Genomic DNA, 14,382 nt, shown 5'->3' on the forward strand with positions numbered 1-14,382 from the left:
GTCATTTCTCAGGCTCCAGGACAAGGCAAAGAAAAGTATCTGGAAATGAGGGAAAAGTTCCCACAAAATCACCTCAGGCTTACCTTTTCCAGCTTCTCCTGGAGCTCCTGGATTTTGAGCTGTTGCTCAGCATTGATCTATAATTAAAGTCCCAGGAAATAAAGCAAAAGGTAAATTGGCATTAATGTATTACTACATTTAGTGCAGTGCTATTTTCTGAAGGTTCCTATGGGGTCTTTTTGTTCTGTTTTCCAGCCCCTCCTAATGGAGAGGAGGAACAGAGGCCTATCAGAGAAGTCTCTGAATGTCCTAATGAAAAGCTGCATGCTAATCCCCTAGAACCAGCAAAACACAAATACCAAGAGAAGCAAAGTCGCCCAGTGCCTTAAGACTACAGGAATTTTCACCTACGTTTTCCTAAGTGTCTCAGTTTACATGTTACTGTGTTCAGACATAATTAAAAAAAAAAAAAAATCAGAGTCTTTTACCCCTTTCAGAACCACAGCTAAAGCTAAATGTGGTTGCCCAGACATTAACCATCAAAATAAACCTGGAAGAGAGTTCTCTATCCATTGTAAGAGTATTCTTAACCAACGGCTGGCTGGCATGTTATTCGTGAAGGGTAACATTTAAAAGATTATCAGGGCACCTGGGTAGTTCAGTCTGTTGAGTATCCAACTCTTGATTTTGGCTTAGATCATGATCTCAGGGTTGTGAGACTGAGTCCCGCATCGGGCTCTGCACTCAGCTCAGGTTTGCTTGTCCCTCTCCCTCTGCTCCTCCCCCAGCTCCCACACACGTGCACTCTCTCTCTCAAATAAACAAGATTATCTACCAAAAATACAATAAAATAGCAATACCAAAAATGGAAAATACCTTCTCCAGTTTGGAATATTCTCCCACTTCAGGCTTCCCTTGATCCTTAGCCTGTAATTTAAGAGATAAAACATACTGGAAAATATCAAGAACCTAAAAGTCTTGCAGAGACAACACTGCCTACTATAATTTCTTGGTCTCTATGGCCAAATGATGATGATAAATAAGTTATCTTCTATTAAAAAAAAAAGATAGGGATCCCTGGGTGGCGCAGCGGTTTGGCGCCTGCCTTTGGCCTAGGGCACGATCCTGGAGACCCAGGATCGATTCCCACGTCGGGCTCCCGGTGCATGGAGCCTGCTTCTCTCTGCCTGTGTCTCTGCCTCTCTTTCTCTCTCTATGACTATCATAAATAAATAAAAAAAAAAAATTAAAAAAAAAAAAAGATAGAAAGACCAGGACCTTGCAGAGTATTCCATGATACCCCAAACATATACTCATTAAGCTAGTATTCCCTTTTCCCTGCTAAGATCACCCAGGAGTCTATCCCCGAAACAGCCTTCTGGCAGGTGGCAGGTGGCTGGCTACCTTCATTAGTTTATGCTGACATTCTGTTGCTTTCCGCTTGAATTCTTCAGCAGCGAGCCGAGACTCTCTCAACTCCGATTCATAGAGATCACTCCGTCTCCTTGCTGAAACAAGGTCCTCTTCCAACTGATTCATCATCAACCTCATTTCTTCCACTTGAGCCTGGTACTCCTAAAGAGCATGCAAGGGAAGAAAGGCGAACTTTAGAACTCTTAAAAGAAACACAGGCAGTGAAGACAGAAGACCATGGACCACAGAGGAAAGATGCATGCTGAAGACAGATCAGCAGGTAACAGTCCTAGAGAAAAGATGGATAAAAATGGGCTGTAGGGTGGGCGAAGAGGAAGAAAAGAATATTAAATCCTCGAGGTATTTCAATGTAGGAGCACCTGGGTGGCTCAGTGGGTTGAGTGTCTGATTCTTGGTTTCAGCTCAGGTCATCCCCTCAGAGTTGTGAGGTCGAGCCCCATGTTGGGCTCTATGCTCAGCAGGGAGTCAGCTTGGGACTCTCTCCCTCTCTTTCCCTCCCCCCTCTGTCCCTCTCCTCTCTCTCAAATAAATAAATAAAAATCTTCCAACTGTTTTAATGTAGATCATGTATCATTAATAACACCAGTTAGAACATGTGTGCCTGTATCTAGTAAGATCCTTTGAGCAAATAATACTGTACAAGTAGCACAGAACCTTAAGGTATCTGCAACACAAAAGAGCTGAAAGTAATGCTCTTTGAACAACCAGGATAAACTGCTTACGTGCAGCTTTCTTCCAAGGGTAATCATTTATATAGATTTGTCCTTTAGAAGTCATGTGCTCCTAACACAATTAGGTATGGTACTAGTTTTAAAATTAACCTTTCAGACGACACAAGGGGGTAATTGGAAATCTCGGTGGAAAGAATCTTGGAAGGTGAAACTCATCATGTCGGTTTCTCACCATTAATTTCTCTGAGCCAAAACTGAATGATGAACTTAACATTGCTCTTGAAATGCAAGTCACCCTGAAATTTGGAAGAGTCAGAAACACTAGCTCTGGTCAAAATAACTTGGGAGCAAAACTCTGGAGAAAGAATTATCTTGTTCCTCTGAGCAAACCTTTAAAGTGATCCAAACAGCCTGACCTTTTCCAAAATGAATTTCTAAAATCAAAACAGAACATTTGAATTGGTTTTTCAAAATTGGATTTACCAGGAGAAATGGGCAATGATTTTGAAAACTTTGGGGCAAAGTATGAAAATATTCTGTTTGAAAAATCAAAGCATATAGGGATTATGAACGAGCATGTATCCAATCCGAGGTGACTGGAGGTGGGTGAGAGGGGGGCCAGGGGAGGATATAAAATGAAAAGAATAAGGAATGGAATCAAGATCATCTTTGATATTCACAATACACAGTGAACATCTCTAAGATAACTTCTCTCAAGAAATCACTGAAGACGTATCATTGAGCAAGGACATGTTTTTAACCAGTAAAAACAATAATTGATTTTTTTTAAGCAACAGGGTATAAAGCAAACCTTTCATCCCATTGTGGCAGGCAATCCCCCCAGATGCACACTAAAGCAGAGGTGATGTTCTAAAGAAAACTGGATACATTTCTTTTTTTTTTGTACCCCCACCGCCCCACCCCACCGCCAGCGGCCCCCCCCCCCCCCCCCCAGAAAACTGGTTAGTTTTCATACAAGCACACCTCTCTGGATAATTGGGAAAGGAAAATAATGAGCCCAGAGTGAAGCACGGTCTCATTTTACTTCCTCCCACCAGTAAGCATACTATTATTGAAGATCAATCCCAGAAGTCATGGGGTACCAGGCTGTCTGGGTGGTGCACACAAAGTGGGTGATGCTGGGTTATATAACGAAAGGTCTTCACAACCTACGCACAATTATCTGAACGGACAGAGAGGAACTTGAGCTGAATTATGTGAAGTGATATATCCTTTTCTTGCATCCCTTTTTTTCTAGCCCCATTGGCCACAGTTGTTTTATGACTTTCATGGCTCTGGGCACTATGCCTCCCTGGGCCCCTTCTGCTATTTAAAAATACATATATATATTATATATATTTACATGTATAGTAAAAATTATATTTTACAGGGCACCTGAGTGGCTCAGTTGGTTAAGCGTCTGCCTTTGCTGAGGTCATGATTCCAGAGCCCTGGGATCAAGCCCCTCATCAGGTTCCCTACTCAGGGGAGAGTCTGCTTTTCTCTCTCTCTCTCTCTCAAATAAATATAATCTTTTAAAAATATATATTTTAGGGACGCCTGGGTGGCTCAGTGGTTGGGCACCTGCCTTTGGCTCAGGTCGTGATCCTGGGGTCCTGGGATCAAGTCCCACATCGGGCTCCCCACAGGGAGTCTGCTCTCCCCTCTGCCTATGTCTCTGCCTCTCTCTCTGTATCTCTCATGAATAAATAAAACCTTTAAAAAATAAAAATACGGCTTCCCGGGTAGCTCGGAGGTTTAGCGCTGCCTTGGGCCCAGGGCCTGATCCTGGAGCCCCAGAATCGAGTCCCACGTCAGGCTCCTTGCATGGACCCTGCTTCTCCCTCTGCCTGCATCTCTGCCTCTGTGTGTGTGTGTGTGTGTGTGTGTGTCTCATGAATAAATAAAATCTTTAAAAAAATAAAAATAAATAAAAATAAAAAATAAAATAATAAGTAAATTATATTTTACAACAGCATTCATATAAAGACAAAAGCATTAGAATTATCTATAAAAACAGTTTCTTTGACCTAAAAGCTCAGTATTTTTCTTCTGATTAAAACAACAAACAAATGTGTAAACATTTTATGGGTCCCTAAAAGTACTGCTGGCCCTGCTCACAGGCACAAATACCAAGCTCTAGAGGAAGCAGAGAGCTGAGAGAAAATCTTGGGCAGCTTTTATCCTCAAGCTCCTTTTTCTGTCTGGAACTTCTGTCAGCAAGAAGGGTAAGTAATTTTTGTGTTTTGTCAAGAGCAAGGACAGAGCATTGATCCTTCTCCTCAACATTTCTTTTTCCTGAGCTGTTGGTGCCCAGGGGGAAGAAGGCAAGGAATCAGGCAACATCTCTATCAGCAATTTGAGTTCTTGGGGTACCCAGCTTGCTACAAGCATCAAAAGGAATTCACATTCATCTGTTGAGCTGCTGTTATTATACTGCGTCCTTCAAGGAAATCCTATAAGTCCAACAGCTAACCAAATCCCTGCTTCGGGAAAAATCTGAGAAGATAATCAGGTCTGTTTCCAGGGAGAGATGAGAAACAGTGGCTATATCTCAGCATGGGATGGACTGTCAGTCAGTGTTGAGTGGGATCAAGATGGGGAATCGTGGACAACTTTCAACATCTCCCCTAAAGTAAGCCTTCTGAACAGAGCCTTGGAGTTTTGTGGGAAGAAAATAGCAGACATACTCCTATTCAAATAGAAATCCCAGGGACACCTGGGTGGCTCAGTGGTTGAGTATCTGCCTTTGGCTCAGGGCACGATCCCCGGATCCTGGAATCGAGGCCCACATCGGGCTTCCCACAGGGAGCCTGCTTCTCCCTCTGCCTATGTCTCTGCCTCTCTCTGTGTCTCTCATGAATAAATAAGTAAAATCTTTAACAACAACAACAACAACAAAAATAGAAATCCCAAAACAACAATGCCTTCTGTGTTTCTCAAACTTTCATTCCCTTTCCTGAGGAAGGGATGACGGGCATTAGCAATCTCTTGTAAGGGTGCAGGAATCAAGTTTTCATGTGAGACTCTTTGGTGTTTTTATTGTAAACTAAATGCAAACACTCTATAGGGGGTGGCTAAGCAGAAGCAAAATGTTGAGAAAATAAAAAGATGAATAGCTGTACAGAAATTAGCTTTTGAGTGAAAAAGTGGGGAAAAAATGCCAAATCTGGGAGGAATCAACAAGCTGTAAACCAAACACGAGTTGTCTGCTGAAAATCAAGAAATGCTGTTTTCCTGGATTGCAGACATCCTGGTCTCCCAAAACTCACTAAAAGCCAATTTAACAAATCTATCTTATGATGAGAAAGAAAATCTGAAACTGAGAAGTTTTCTGCCCCCCAGTGTAACTTTTAGCAGTCATTAAATCTAAAACTCCACATGTATGCCAACTGTGGTATGAATCATCAGAGACATTTCTTTGAACTCAACCACCAGCATGTACCTTTTCAAAATGTCCTGATAATTCAGTTTCTATGGAAGTCATGGCCACCAGCTGCTCCCTCTGGTGGCCAAATGCGGCTTTCATTTCCCCAGGATGTCACCAAAAGCAAATCTCCAAAACACATTGAACTAATGGGAGAAAAAAAAATCCTATCTCTTGAAACTTTTAGGAAGAAAACCTATGTTGATAAAAGGCGCAATGAGTCAACTGTCAGAGCAGATTTTTCAAACTCTGTGTGTAACCTTCAAAATCTCTAAGATTAGTATCAGTGTTCAGAACAGATTGCAACATTACCTTTGCAGGTTTATTTATAACATCTTTATCAAGCAAGAGGATATTAACTAATCACTTTAAAATATTAAGGTGATAATCAGATTGAGCCAACAAAAAACCCCCATCCATTCTTTCTTTAAAGAATACTTAATGGATCAAATGATTTGCAGGAGTCTCTTGCCTTAGCACCACCCAGATGGCTAAGTTTGTGCTACCCAGAGACAAAAATGTTCATTCCCAACACTGCTTCCATTAGATTTTCTGAAATGAATGAGAGTTGCCTGGCAGCTGATAATTCAGCTCTCCCAATTGCTCACAGCCATCTCTTCATTAAAGTTTCTATTTACAGTTTCTTCAAAAGACAGAAAAATCCATGCTAAAAAGGAAACAATGAAGCAAAATAAAAATGAACCATCTAGAAAGAAACTCCTTTTAGAAAGGAGAAAAAAAAAGAGGGAGAGAGTAGGCTTTTTAAACATATTGATTCTCTTCTCTGAACATTCAAGTGATGGCTTTCTGCACTTAGAATCCCTGGGTTAATTCTGACGTAGCCTTTGCTGCTCACACTCTTCTTCTCTATCTTTATAGCAGTTAAACTTTGAAATATCCTGCTTCTCTCAAAAACTTAAGAGTGCATCAGAAAAGCTATCAAAATATTAAAATTTTTTTTGATGGTCGAAAGCAGAGATTGGCAAACTTTCTCTGTAAAAAGCTAGATAGCAAGTAATTTCTGCTTTGTTGGCCATATGGTCTTTGTCACAACTACCCACCCCTGCCACTGTAGCACCATAAGCAGCCACGGACACTACAGAAATGAATGGGCATGGCTGTGTTCCAATAAAACTTTATTTATGGATGCTGAAATTTGAATTACATGATTTTCACATGTCATGAAATATTCTTCACTTTTTTCCCCCAACCAGTTAAAAACACGAAAGCCATTCTTAGCTCGAAGCCATGGAAAACAGGTGGTGAGTCAGATTCACCCCACAGGCCACTGGTTGGCCACCTTTGTTCTAAACCTACAGCTTTAATTGAAAAGAGTAGCCATGATGTGGTACACACTTCAAAAGGAGCAAGAACAAGCACTCCATCGTTTATATAAATCGTGGAGAATCTACAGTTTCCAAATGACCTACATACCTCCCTCTCTCTCTCCCTCTCTTTCTCTCTCCTCCCCCACCTCCTTTCTCTCTCTCTGCCCATCCTGAAACACACCTCTGAAATCAGAGGTTCGAAGTGCAGCCCTGCTCCCAAGCAGCGGTCATACCTGCTCTTTGATTTCCTGGAGCTTCCGGCTCTGCTCTCTGATATCATGGAGAAGCTGCAGTGCTTTGTCATCCTCCTGGGACACCTCCATCCGTGCTTGCTCCAAACTTCGCTTTAAGCTCTGAGGAAAGCAAAAATTTTAATAGGGATGCCCTGTGGTTCCTGCTGTGTTTGAAAAGATTCATTAAGGGAGCTGCAAGCTGCTTCACAGACACCAAGACGGTTTCAGGTGACGGAGCAAAGTTGACAACTTCCAGTTGGTTGCTGGCTCCAGTTTTCTCATCCTGTAAAAACCCCTGGTTCGAGAAACATCTCAACCTTGTGTCCTTGTGGGTCCGGCCTGAAACTGCAAACTGATATCACACCCTGCCTCCTACCACCATCTACCTGTCCTAGCAGATACTTACTTGTACATTCAGGACTGAAAACCAATGAGATCCCTTAGCCTTTCATTAATGGGATGGCTACAAGGTCTTTTCTGGAATATCAGTACGGAATATCGGTATCCTCAAATTATCGGTAATTAGAGGACTCTCCAGTCTAGATCCCTCTTGCAAAGTAGCAATGACTTCCTTCTTGCCTAATTGCCATTTAAGACTCCAAGAAGTCTAATTCCACCTCCTGGCTTACGTTTTCTGGCCACCTTTCATCCATAAGGCTCCCTCAATGCTTCAGTGGCACTGAGATACAGATCTGAAATACATATCTGAATAACTTCACCCACCACTGAAAGGCAGCCAAATCTGGAATGGAAACATAGCAGTTATTCTTCATCAGCCACGTTCTATAGATTTCCTTTCCCTTGTGAAAAAAAACTTGAAAAATGTGTGATTCAACTTCTGAAGACTGTTTAATCGGCCACATTAAAAAACACCTGAATGAAAAATTTAACGAGACAATGGAGAAGACAGTCTACTCTCGTGAAGGAAAGGAAAAATTTTAAAAAAGAAAAGAAAAGAAAAGGACATCACATGGTAAATAATGACAGAGGGTCTGTTTGGTTTTGTTTTGTTTTGTTTTGTTTTTTTAACAGGCTGAGTCTTCTTGTTGCTACACTGGTTCTAAATAATGGAAAACAGACCTCAGGCAGATTTAAAATACATGTTCCTGGGCTTATTCAGGAGTTGGGCTGCCGAGACTGCTGGTAGTGAACAAGATATAGACCAGAGAGGTGGGGATGGGAGGCGTTCAGACCCTGGGCCGCTCGTTGCAGCGACGTCTGTGCCTGTGTCCAGGCTCCTTAGCCTACCTGGACTCCTGGAGCCCAGTCTCACTGTTCTGGGACCTCCCGCCTGGCTCAGGCTACCCTGCCAATCACATATCTTGCCTCTGAACACTCCCTCTCTCTCTCTCTGCCATTGGCTGTGATGTGCCTCATGAAGCCATCATGAAACAGGATGAGACACACACAACAGGAAGTGCCGCCTCCAAGGGAAGGGGACTTTGGGGAAGGCTCACACTGCATTCTGTGATGTAGGTAGCAAGGTCCTGCTCCAGGAGGGATCTCTGAGTCTCAGAGGCCTTCAGCTCCACCTCCTTCTGACTAAGCACAGCCTCCACCTCTGATACTCTCCGATGTAACCGGGTCATTTCCTGCTCCATCTGAAACAGACACATCGACAGGTTAAAAGGGCCCGTGGAGGTTCGTTAGGAGCAATCAAATCTCAAGCAGCCTCCGAAACCACCTGGTGGTCTGGGCTGGCACTAATTCACCAAAGGTTGGGAAGGAAATACCATTGCTTCTTCGCCTGGGAGTGCACAGTTCTTCGTAAAGACAGTCACCAATGCTAAGTCACTCCTCTCATCCAAGACTTGGTTCACACTTGGTCACTTCTCTAGCCCAGGGAGCAAGGAAGCCACAATCATCATTTTTCACCTGTATGCTTTTTTGGGTTTAGTTTGGTTTTGGCACACGTCACTTTAATTTTATCCCAAATCCATCTTGATCCCCCCCATCTCCTTGCAAAGATCTAGAGGACCAATCCAGGACAGGGCAAGGAGATATGTATTCGTCTGCACTCTTAGAGGAGTCCCAGGCAAGTAGTGGGTTTTATGAGCTTCCAGAGAGCTGTGCCTGGGCAGGAACAGTGAGTGTTAAGAGACGTTGAGCATAGTCAACACAGTGGCCGCAGTTACATAAGCAGGAGTTTTAGAGGACTAAGAAGAGAGACTTCGCATCACTCAAAGCAGATGGGATGCATCTCGGCCACAGGTGAGGACCCACGCCACCTGCCGGAAGAAGCAGACATCTGGCTGGGTCATGCCGAGGAACAGGCCGTTTTAAATCCAGGGCCTCCTCTGGTTAAGATTTAAAGGATTTACGGCAACGTCAAGGCCCGAATTCATCTCCCTCTGAGCTGCTGGAGGCGAGACTTCAGCGAGGGAGGGAGCGCCTCGCCCGCTCGGTATGGATCAGGTGGCTCAGCGCCAGCAGCGGCCCCAGGCGGATCCCTTGGCATAGATTGACGGGAGGATCCTGGAGCAAGGAGGGAGGCCGGCTGCGGAAATAAATACCTTGTGACACTTGTCCTGGGAGTCTTGCAGCTCTTTGCTTTTGATGAGAAGTTTCTTTTCCATGGAGCTAGTCTTGGCAGGGGAGTCCAGACTTGACACGATAGACCTGGATAAAAAGAAAGCCAGCGTCAAGGTGGCCAGTGGGTAGTTCTGAAAAACTGCTTTCAGGACCCACAGCAAAGATGACCGACCTGCCAGAGTTCTGTGGCTATCAACAGAGCTGGCTCAAGAAGCTTCTGATGACATCGAGGCCACAAAGCAGAGAGACAGAAGCGAGAGCTCTGGCAGACCTGGGCGTACACTCAGGCATTACTGACCAGAGGCAAGGTCTCAGCCCCTCTGGGCCTTTGGCTGCCATATCTATGAGGTGGGATGACGCAGGGACCTCCCACAAAGGGGAGCATGAGCATTAAATGCACACTATTGTACCTATTGTGCCTTCTTTCACTTTCTCACTGAATAGATATGCACATGAACAAGACAGACGGAGCCCCTGCCTATCCAGAGCTAACGTTCACGGAGGGCAGACAAAATGCATCAGGGAGACACAGAAACCAAAGGGTTGCTGATGATAGCAAAGGAGAAAACAGGGTGCTATGATGTGTGAGAGGAAATGGATCCAAGGCCTGGTATAAGCCAGGGGGACCAGGAAAGGCCTGAGTGTTGTCATTTGAGCTGGGACCTAAAGGGTAAGAAGGTGCTGGCCATCCAAAGCTCTGGAAGGAAACAAGCTCCAGAAAAGGGGAATGGGATGCAAAGGCCCTGAGGCAGGAGTGAGCTAGCCCAGCAAGTGCCTAACAAACATTAGTAACTATATCAATTGCATTACTGGTTCTTCCATCCCCAAGCTAGCCAATTTGCTTCTGTTTCGTTTTATCAAAACAGTTAATGCTCATTGTGGGGGCCAAATAATGTCCCCCACTCCCAACCTGTCCACATCCTGATCTCTGGAATCTGTGAATCTGTTATGTGAGGTTGAGGCAAGGGACTCAAAAGGACTCTGTGGCTGGGACTCTGAACAATTCTGAGATGGAGAGATTATCTTGGATAATCTGGGCAGATCCCATGTTATCACAAGGGTCCTTTGGAGACAGATGTAGAGGAGGAGAGGGGATATGACAGCAGAAGTAAGGTCAAAGTCAGAGAGAGAGAGAGTTGAAGACGCTACACTGCTAGCTTTGAAGGTGGAAGAAGGGGTCTCAAGCCAGAGAATCTGAGTGGCTTCTAGAAGCTGGGAAAGGCAAGAAACCGATTCTCTCATAGAGGGTCCACCGAGTGCAGCCTTGTCTACACTGATTTCAGCCCAGCAAAATCCATCTAAGAGTCCTGACCTCCAGAACTCCAAGGTGATACATTTGTGCTGTTTTAAGCCACTTATTTGTACTTGTTACAGCAGCAACAGGAAACTAGTACACTTCCTGGGACTATACACGCACACACACGCATGCATGCACACACACACAGCTCGGGGCTAGAGCTAGATAGGTCTTAACTCTTTATTCTCTATAATTCTAGGAGGCAAATACAATTTGTTATCCCCATCTTATAGATGATGAGGTTGCCAATTATTTTTTTTTTAATTTTTTATTTATTTATGATAGTCACAGAGAGAGAGAGAGAGGCAGAGACATAGGCAGAGGGAGAAGCAGGCTCCATGCACCGGGAGCCTGATGTGGGATTCGATCCCGGGTCTCCAGGATCGCGCCCTGGGCCAAAGGCAGGTGCCAAACCGCTGCGCCACCCAGGGATCCCTAGGTTGCCAATTAATAAGTGCTTTCTGCTGGTCTCAACAGAGAGCTGGAAGCACAGAGAGTGAGATACACCTGAGAGTGCACCCAGGATAGAAACATAAAGACAATGCAGCATGGCCTCCCGAGAGTGGGCTAAGGGAGAGGCACTCTCCACAAAACGGAGGCACTTACCCATACATGTATATATAATTCACACACTCTGCCTCATCCCTGGGAGCAGTGCCTTATGGGTGGAGAGGACACTTCTCACCCAGGGCACCTGCCCTCGGTGTTTGGCACCCTGGGCATGAACACCGGGATTGGTGAAGGGTAGGGCCGGAGAACTGCTGGCAAAGGTTCTGATGCCCCAAACTACTTTTCTGGCCTAAATGAGGTCCATTTCCTGTAGCAACTTAGACCTCTCTCCCTGGCCCAGTGACAAGGGCCGGCACAGCAGTGCTGGCTCACTGTTCTAGTGACAGCTCCCTACATACAACACTGCAGGGCAGCCAAGTGAGTTGACACTGGAATCATGTTGCTCTGTTCAAGATCTGACTCTGCCACTCACTGAGCCTCGGTCTTCTCATCTGTAAAATGGGGATAATTCTCAACCTACTTCAAAGAGTTCTTCCAAGGGTTAAACGAGATGAGCCGGTTATCGCCCTTGGCAGAGTGCCTGGCACATTATGAGGGTTCAATAAACGTCAACCACTACTATTATCATTGTCATCTCTATCAACACAGCCCATGCAATAGTGTAAATAAATAGCACATGCCTCGCAAGCCTAAAACAGTTGCTTGAAATAGTAAAACTCGGGGAGCTGAATGTGTTCTGTGCTATTATCTGCATTAAAACAAATGCTGATTATTCACAGAAATGGGCAAGAGGGATTGAAATCCAGAAACAAATCTTTCATATCACTTTTGGCAAAAAATTTTTAGTCAGGTTCTACAGCTCTACTAGCCTATTGTCTAAAATCTAGGCAGAACACACTTTTTCTTTTTAATCTGAGATGAAATGGGTTGCTTGGCATGACCTTGGGTTGCCTTTGCTACTTCCTTTATTCCTGACTTCACTCTGGGGGGTAGGCTCTAGAGAAGGAGACCCAAACCCCCCACAGAGGGAGGGATGATCCACAGATGGGGTCCCTGGTCCTTTAGTAATCAGGAGGCACCCACATATCTCTAAGTTACACAATGACCTAGGTCAGGGATGACAGCAGAGGCCATAGCTCTCTGTGCCAGAATACAGAACTATCCCCTTCTAAAAGAACGATTACAGGGGGTACATGATGTTGGGGTGGGAGGTGGCCCCAAAACTTGATGACACATGGAGGACAGGATCCAGCAGCATTTACTGTTTAAAGTGTGCTGCTTGGGTACACTTTAAGATGATTGCTTATTCATAAAAAAATAAATAAGTGTTTCTAGGTCACTCATTAATGGGGCCCAGAATCAAGGGGATGTGTGCCCCCCACCCATTCACCTGCACTCATGGGAGTCTGTGAGATAGCTGTCCTCATCACTGGAGATCCAACTCCCTCTTTCTATTTTGATAGCCATTTTGATGCTTGACAAATGTTCACTGTTTAGGTGTTCTAAGTACAGCAATTAAAAGCTCTTCAGAATAAAGGTGCTAAATAAATCTTTTTTTTTTTTTTTTTTTTTTAGAATAAATAAAAATCACATCTAAAAAAAGCTGTGGTAAGAATGCTGGTCCTGAACCCAGCTTGTACCTAAGGCTGGAGGAATGGAGGGGGGAGAAGGTCCTCACTGCTTTCTGGAACTTCCCTGGTCTTCAGCTGGGCTGCACATTAGAATCACCTGGAAAGCTTTTATAAAATACTGACATAAGGCAGCGAAAATACTCCATGTGATACTACGATGGTGGATCCGTACCATTATACATTTGTCCAAACCCATGAAATGCACACCACTAAGAGTGAACTCTAAGGTAAACCATGGACTTGGGGGTGATGATGACGTGTCAGTGCAGGTTCATCAACTGTAACAAGAATACCCCTCTTGATGGGGGACGTTGATGATGGGGGAGGCTGCGCACATTTGGGGATAAATGGGAAATCTCTGCACCTCTTGCTAATATTGTTGCGAGCCTAAAACTGCTCTTAAAAATATACTGTCTTTTAAAAAAAATAAAATAAAACAAAACCCTAATGTCCAGGGCCCAACTAGACCAATTAAACCAGAGACAGAATAGGAGGGCAGCCTGGGCAGCACCATTTTTATTAAGCTCTCAGGTGATTCTAACATACAGAGAGAATTGAGAACCAGGATGCTAAATAGAAGAAAACACTTATGATTTTGGGTCTAGGCATTTAAAACTCAGAGGATGATTGTCCCTAGCATTTGGTTTGAGATGGCATTTTGGCCAGGCCATTTGGTGCTGGTGCCTTTTGGTCACTCTGAGTAGGGACACAATTTTGAAGTTCATCATGGTGGGCTATGAATTTCAAGACAATGTACAGATTTCAGGCAGTGATTAAAGACTATTCTTACACCTATTTTTAATAAGTCAACTGCAATATGCCATTTCCATGAATTATTTCCGTAAGAGAAACATATGGGAAACAGGTATGGCTCAACATATTTGTATTCTATTTGTTTTTCATGTAGACACCTTGTTAAGAAAGTCAGACTTCCTGTCCCCCAACAAGTAGCAATGAGGGAGAGAGAGTTAATGCCACTACCTTTGTCATCAATAATAGGGTTCATTTATTGAGCACTTAACTACACATCTGACACCGTGCTTGATACTTTACAAGTTACTTCACTGAACTCACCCATCAATCCTTTGAGGTGGGGTATTGTTATCTCATGGCACTAAAGCTAAGGGAATAGCTTACATGCTTTACATGCTCCTACCCCATTATGATGATGTGGGTGCAGGTATAGGGCAGTAGAACTGGGTTTGGTTCAAAGTTGAGCTCTGCAAACCAACAGCCATTGGTTCAAACCCCAACTCTGCTACTTTTTGGCTGGTCGATCTTGGACAAACCCAAGAAAGGCAACCCCAAAAAAGTGCTGC

General features: G+C 44.1%; 1 protein-coding gene across 12 annotated transcripts in view; it reads right to left on the minus strand.

The window, feature by feature from the left end:
- The window catches only part of CIT (citron rho-interacting serine/threonine kinase), a 165,206-nt gene that overhangs the window by 74,039 nt on the left and 76,785 nt on the right, over window positions 1–14,382 (minus strand). For all 12 annotated transcript variants that reach the window (XM_038575284.1, XM_038575288.1, XM_038575286.1 and 9 more), the window contains 6 exons: window positions 9,607–9,712; window positions 8,551–8,694; window positions 7,094–7,213; window positions 1,405–1,575; window positions 877–927; window positions 84–137 (listed from right to left, as the gene is read on the minus strand). In XM_038575284.1, coding sequence (XP_038431212.1) covers window positions 84–137; window positions 877–927; window positions 1,405–1,575; window positions 7,094–7,213; window positions 8,551–8,694; window positions 9,607–9,712 — 646 coding nt within the window. The remainder of the gene's footprint in view (window positions 1–83; window positions 138–876; window positions 928–1,404; window positions 1,576–7,093; window positions 7,214–8,550; window positions 8,695–9,606; window positions 9,713–14,382) is intronic.

Source organism: Canis lupus, chromosome 26, assembly GCF_011100685.1.
Source record: "Canis lupus familiaris isolate Mischka breed German Shepherd chromosome 26, alternate assembly UU_Cfam_GSD_1.0, whole genome shotgun sequence".
Classification (NCBI taxonomy): domain Eukaryota; kingdom Metazoa; phylum Chordata; class Mammalia; order Carnivora; family Canidae; genus Canis; species Canis lupus.